The sequence below is a fragment of the Triplophysa dalaica genome, chromosome 18 (assembly GCF_015846415.1).
Source record: "Triplophysa dalaica isolate WHDGS20190420 chromosome 18, ASM1584641v1, whole genome shotgun sequence".
Taxonomy (NCBI): Eukaryota; Metazoa; Chordata; class Actinopteri; order Cypriniformes; family Nemacheilidae; genus Triplophysa; species Triplophysa dalaica.
Genome location: NC_079559.1, coordinates 13,175,598 through 13,182,739, shown reverse-complemented (window position 1 = coordinate 13,182,739; position 7,142 = coordinate 13,175,598). Strand labels below are relative to the sequence as shown.

The 7,142-nt window shown below is 34.6% G+C and overlaps 1 protein-coding gene across 3 annotated transcripts in view; it reads right to left on the bottom strand.

The window, feature by feature from the left end:
* Positions 1-436: 436 nt before the first annotated feature.
* The window catches only part of adgrd1 (adhesion G protein-coupled receptor D1), a 45,178-nt gene continuing 38,472 nt past the window's right edge, over positions 437-7,142 (bottom strand). For all 3 annotated transcript variants that reach the window (XM_056773216.1, XM_056773217.1, XM_056773218.1), the window contains 7 exons: positions 6,402-6,468; positions 5,185-5,251; positions 4,194-4,285; positions 3,967-4,093; positions 3,667-3,708; positions 2,428-2,520; positions 437-2,319 (listed from right to left, as the gene is read on the bottom strand). In XM_056773216.1, the coding sequence (XP_056629194.1) occupies positions 2,224-2,319; positions 2,428-2,520; positions 3,667-3,708; positions 3,967-4,093; positions 4,194-4,285; positions 5,185-5,251; positions 6,402-6,468 (584 nt within the window). In that variant the 3' untranslated portion in view covers positions 437-2,223. The remainder of the gene's footprint in view (positions 2,320-2,427; positions 2,521-3,666; positions 3,709-3,966; positions 4,094-4,193; positions 4,286-5,184; positions 5,252-6,401; positions 6,469-7,142) is intronic.

Genomic DNA, 7,142 nt, shown 5'->3' with positions numbered 1-7,142 from the left:
AAAGAATCAATAACTGTTGAGTAGTTTTAATGTAATTCAATACAATTAATATACAATTAAATATGAATATAACTTGATACTAATATAAATCTAATATAAAATAAATTGTTTTATTATTACCGAACACAGACTGGAAGTTAACTTGATGAAACCGTCTTTTTTGAGAAACTTACAGTGCATGCAAAAATTTTAATCAGAAATGTCAATATACTGTAAGAGCTTGATTTCAGAATTTTTATACAGTAGGTTGTAAACTAACAAAGCTCAATAAATCTGGAGACGTAGTGTGCTAACTTAAAACACAAAAGTGCAATGTCACTTAATAAAATAGTTTTATTTTAACACCAGAACACATGACAAAAGTAAAGACTTTTTATTAAAATATAATAGACAACAAGACAATCAAAATGTCATATAGAAAACTTGATAACCGGTTTCCATTTTACATGGGAAGACATCCTCGCAATACAACTCATATGAATCTATTTAGCCTATGTCATGTATCCCAAATGACTGTTTTCAATACCTTCCACTACCTTCCTGTCACAGTAAACCCATAAGGATTCACAATGGTTAACATACACAAAACATCAAACACAGAAGCAGAACACACACTGATCACACTGTAAAAAAGTCACCCATCAATGCGTGTTAGGCTATGCTAACTTTTCCAAAATAATGTTGTGACTTTGGCCATTAGTGTTCATAACTCAATACCACTATTTTCTGTAGCAACATAAGACTAGATATGTACATCTCACATGTCATATCACAGTACAGTTTTTAGACTTAAATAAATGATTTTATTTTTTAATAATCTTACATTTTTAAAACAGACCTCTCAAATGATAGAACAGAGCAGAATACAATTCAAGGAATGGAATCAGAAGAATAGACACTTCACAGGAACGCAGCTCACATTATATGAATAAACCACAACACACTTTACTGGAGTTTGTAAATCGAAGGCATTTCATGTGGTAATGCATCGGAAAACACAGCAAAGCTGTGTGATGAGATAACGCTGACGCTATACAATTATTTTTAAAGAATATGTTTTATGAAAAGACATAAATACTTCATAGGCGAAACGTCCGATCATATTTAGTTTAACTACAATCTACAATTAATACATGGAGAACAACAACGTCAGCACTTTAAAATGACAAAAGTGGGTTAAACGCACATACAATCACCTGATAAACATATTAAATAACTGGAAAAAAACTATATTTGGGTGAAAAATTTCACCCTGTCTTTTGGTCATGACTTGGTCTGCTGAGGACGCCCAAAGAATTGGAACGCCCGTCATTCTCAGTTTCACACATCATTCTTCTCGTATTTTATTCTCACTATTTTTGGCTAATTTAATAACGCATTAAGCTGTCAATTAGAGTGCAGCACTCTTGAGTCCCCACTTAATCCATTTAATTAAATTCTGCAGAATTTTCCCTAAAATAAGCACTAGGTCTGATGCTACAAACAATAGCAGAGATAAAGCCATGAAGCCCAAAAAATAAGAGTTTATACAGTATTCTGATACAGAGAACTGAGAACGTCAATCTTGCAGTATCAAAGTCTTGCTGAAACATGATGAAAACATTCATTTAAAATATACATATGGTCACACATTAAATATGACTATAATGGCATATCTATAGGGCTTTAGTTATTTACAATATAGGATTAAAACAAACATGTTCGGTTGTATTAAACATGGAAACAGCGCTTGACTTTTAGAAAATAATAAAAAACAAAAGCAACTATAGTGTCAGATAAAAACATCTTTTTCTTGTTAAAGTTGAAGATTCCAAACCGGAACTGGCACTTTCTTAAAAAAAAATTTGGTCCAAACGTCAGGAATATTGTCTAAAAATGCACTTGTCTTATAAGACTCTATTCCTTGAGAGTTAGTACATTGTCTAGGATGTTTTATGCTAATGTTCACTAATTCTGGTTCCTCGACAGACCCCATTCAAAACGGGCCTTGTGTCCATCCATCGTTTGTACCTTTAGAGAAATGATCAGCAGGAGGATATGACATCAGAGAACTTTGTGTTGTGAGGGCGGTTCTGTTGTGACCTATGTTCAGCTTCATTCTTCTCGGGACTAGATTTTTCTGATATATAGGGTCCTAATAACAGCATCTGTCAGCTAGGAAACCTTTCTTTACTTTGTTGTCCTTTGCTGTCTTTGGATCAAGCAAATGAAGACCCGTCGTTTTTATACCGCTGACAAATCTATGCGGTTGGCTGAGTTGCTGCTTTTATCCCATGTGTTCATCTTTGTGGGAGTAACGCCTCCCTTGTTGCCATTCATCTGTGAAGGAAAACAAGAAAGACAGCAAACTGGGTGTGAAATACATGTTGTGGATGGTCCAAAGAATATCAAGCCAAAATCATTAGAATGAACAATACAAGGACTTACAATATCTGAGTTGAATGGTTTGACGTTAATGTTGCGGATAGAGCTGCTGGTTAAAGTCCACACTTTGGTTTTGTGTTTGAAAGCAGCTCTCACCTGCAATACAAAAATAAAAACACTTTTGACAAAACTTCTTTCTGTTGGTTAAATATTGGGATATTGTTGGCCCTGGGGAGGAGGAACGCTTTTTGTCTTTTTGGTTATATTTTAGCAACAGTGCTTTTAACTGTTACAGTATTTTTATACTTTTGACACAATGCTTGATATTTTATTGGATCACATTTCTGTTAGGGGTCATATAAAATATCAAACTGAATGTTTTTTTAAACTTAATAAGAAATGTTGCCTTCGCAAAAAAACCGATGTAAATTTAAGTTGAGACACTAAATTATTAACTGAAAATAAAAACTTAATCTAAAACTGAAAAAATAAACTAACATTAAAATCAAAAATACAATTTATATTGGAACAACAAAATAATGACAAAAGCAGATATAATGGTATAAAAATTGATCAAAATTAAAACAAAATTACATTCTGGGGACTTCATAGCTTTGTGAATTTGTTTAAAAAATGTTTTTGGAAATGCTGGCGAGGAATGAGTTATTAGACCCTAAATGAATCATTGATTTTATGAAATGGTAGTTTAACCAAAATTATTGTAAAAACAAATCATTATTAAATCATTGTTCGCTAAACAAATTCTTAAGTGTCTTCCTTTCAGTAAAATATAGGTAGTTGACAAATAAACTGCACTGTACCATGTGACTGTGACAGGGAAAAAAAGAACAACGAAGATACATTTCTCTTATGCTATTTCATTTTTAATATGAATATGAATAATATAAAATAATATTAACAGTTCGTTTTCAAAATGTTTGCTGTCACAGTCACATGTTGTGTGTTTTTTGTATGCTATCCGTATCTTATCTAATGATATTGGTCTCTATGGGTGCTGTGCATACACACAGTTGTTAGGAATGCATTGATTAGAAAAAATGATCTATTTTATACATTTTAGTTCTTCATCTATTGCAAGTGAGATTTTACTGTTTTTAGTTTAGCCTTTAATTTGAAGATATACAAGTAAATAAAAATGCAGTACCACATCTTCACCACTAGGTGAAGCTTTAAACAGCAGCCACACAAACTCCATAATTTACACCAGCGTGCTGTTTGCTACAGCTACGTCAGATATTTTCCCCAGACATACAACACACAGCTGCACAAACATGCTCTTACCTCAGAGTTTAACAGACAGTGAAACAGGAAAATGAAGAAGCCCTTTGAGATAAAAAAAAACAAACAAAAGATAAGACCAAGTGTTGTGAGGTCGCTTCAGTTCGCATCGGCTCATGTTCTCACAAGTCACTCCAGATACTTAACAGGCTTAAGTCTTGTCAAACAACATTATGTACCATATTTTTTAAAGCCGTCATTGTTTGGAGAGCATGCTATTGATTTTGGACGCCGCTTAATCGGCACGAGAAAGAACCGTGGTAATACGTGTCCATGCAGGGTTTTTATCCAGTGACGTCTAACCTGTAGTGAATTGAAGACTGCAAACAGATACTGGAAAAGCAGGGAGTGGTCGTTTACTGCAAGAACGCCAAAGATCCACGATATGCCCAAAATGGGCAGTAGTACTGCCACGGCTTTGGTCGTAAGCCTGGACGGACGAACACACACGAAAACACACACGAGGCGATATGATTCCACAGATGAAAGCAGAGCATGTGAGGCATGATATGAGATAAATGATCACTCACTTCACAGAGTTGGCGTCTCCGTGGACCTTATAATTCTCAGCACTGATCCTTGATATGATCCTTGTCACGGCTATCAGGATGCCAATGTTGACCTGGAGGGCAGAGGTCACAGCATTATAAACATTACACGCCAACGCCTTTTCATCATTTCTGGTCAAGAATGGATCATTTAACAGATGTTATTTAGGCAATAATGTTGGGTTCAACATAAACTCTATCAGCAGCATCTGTGTGACATGATAAATTACTAAAGATAATGATTTTGACCTAACTCGGTTTATATAAACAAACATAAATCACATTTTAGAGAGGAGAAGTGCAGCTTGTATCTTTGTTAAAGTATGTATTTGAGTTCTTCACGGCTGAAAAAATTGATAGAAACCATCACAGAAATTCTAATGGTTTCCAATAAAATAAACATTAGCTTTTCCATTAAAACCATTACGAAAAAAAAATCATCACACACCAGTGGAAACCATTATAGTTTTCATTAAAACCAATACAATTCCCATAAATAACCATAGATACATTACATTTTAAATTTTGTTTTGGGCAGGGATATTGTTTTTTTGGTCAGCGGGGATCACCCTGCTGGAAAAAAACATAGAAACTTTTATTGGTTTCCATTAAAATACCATTATGTACCATTAGCTTTTATCCATTACAACCATTACAAATCCCTGTCATACCAGTATACACCATTATAGTTTCCATTAAAACCAATACATTTCCCATTATGACCATTAAAACCATAAGAGTTTCTATTGGCCGTGGTTCCACTGTTCTTTTCAGCAGGGTTTATCAGAAGATTAACTGATAATCATTGTGCCATTGGGAGGATATACTTTACTCTGTGAAGGTTAACATATGCTTTTGGTGCCCTTGTGTACAGTATATTATGTGAATGGTTATTTGGGATAATTTTAACTAAGCAATAACAAATATGAGATCAACAAAACTGAACTCTCATATTTTTTTAATGGCTACTTACCATTATGACAAACAAAGCAGGAGCTACAAAAGCCCAAATTGCCCCATTCTTAAGAGAAAGCCAGCAGCTATCACAGACAAATATGAGACAACGAGAAAGAGACAACATACAGTAAATAGACAACTATTAAAAGTCTGATTCAAGTCACACAATCTGTTCCTTTAAAGTGATAGTTCACCCCAAAATTCTGTCATTATTTGGTCACCCTATGGTCATTTCAAACCTGTATGACTTTCTTTCTTTTGCAAAACACAGAAGAAGATATTTTGAAGAAAGTTGTTAACCGAACAGGACCGGCCCACATCAAAATCTGTTTACGGAAGTCGTGCCACTTGGCGGCCATGTTTGCAACGCCTCTGGGGAGCTAGCAAGTACACAGTCCTATCTACTTGAATGGGGGAAGGCAGATATTTTTAAAATCGCTGGCAAAAATATAAATTTAACAGCATGTTTCCGATCAATAATTAAACCTGACATGAACTGTACCATAACTTGGATTTGCTAAGCTTAAATTGCGCTAAAAGAGATCGCTTCATCTACCTGTGCATGTGCACAGGCTGGTAAGTGCCTTACGAGAGCCCCGCCCCCGAGAATCATCAGTCAATACGATTGGCTCGTTTCACTGGAAGGTGGGATTTCCTTCACTAGAGCGCCATATTGAGCGTTGCATTCCTCCCCATTCATTGTTATAGCAGTGGATTAATATCTTTGAACACAATAAATTCTATTGGGTACCTCTGTTTTTTAATTTCACAACATTTTTCAAAATATCTTATTTGTTCTGCAGAAGAAAAAAAGTCGTACAAGTTTGAAATGACAAGACTGTGAGTAAATGATGCCCAATTATAAATATTTGGGCAAACTATCACTTTAAGGCCTGTTCAAACCCATGATGACAATGATACTGTAACTATAAAGTTTTAAAAAATCCCTCTAAATGAAGAAAAAAGCAGAGTTCACACAAACAACTAAAATGACACAGAGGAACAATATAGTTGGAATCAATTTAAATGTTCAATAAAAGCCAAATCAAATTTAAAGGGTTCACACATTTAAAATGTAAAACGGCTGCATGTGAGCTCAGAATAAGCATATGGTTATCATCCATTGGTGTGGATGCTTATACTGTATATAGTCCTCTTTTTGGTGTGAACATGCCTTTAAACTAGACATCTGCTGACCATGCTTTGACCTGTGGTGTCGTCACGGTAACTTACTTGCCAGTCTCCCCATAGCTGCTCAGTGATGAGGTCATAGACACCACACATATGACCAACGGGGATCCTGAGTAAATAAACATGTCAATGTGTTTTACAGATTTGCAACAGAGAAACATTTTGAAAGGACAAAACAAATTGGTGGTTGACAAGAAAATTAACCTCATACTGACTAACAATCTTTTTTATAACTTTTAATAATTTATTTCTCACACATGTGAACGCAGACATGTAATTAAACCGGGTGAAAAAACTAGACTAGTACAGCCTTAAGGTAAAAAATTGTCATTATGTACTCACCGTCTTGTCATTTCAAACATGTATGACTTTCTTTTCTTCCGCAGAGCACAGAAGAAGATATTTTGAAGAATGTTGTTAACTGGTCCCCATCACTTGCACTGTCCATACATTAGAAGTGAATGGGGGCCAATGTTGTTCGATTATCAACTTTCTTTAAAATATTTCCTTTTGTGTTCTGTGAAAGAAAGTCATAAAGGTTCGAAATGACAAAAGGGTGAGTAAATGATGACAGAATTTTCATTTTTGGGTGAACTATCTCTTTAATGTTAAAATATGCGATATGTTAACCAGTCAAATACTTCTAAGTAGTTGTGCCAAATCTTTTTTCCTCTATGGCATTATTATATCTGTGAACATTTTTAATGTAATACAAATCGTATTTAAAACTTAACCAGAGCTAAAATTATCTCTGTGTAAGCACAAACCACATTTTAAGTTTTA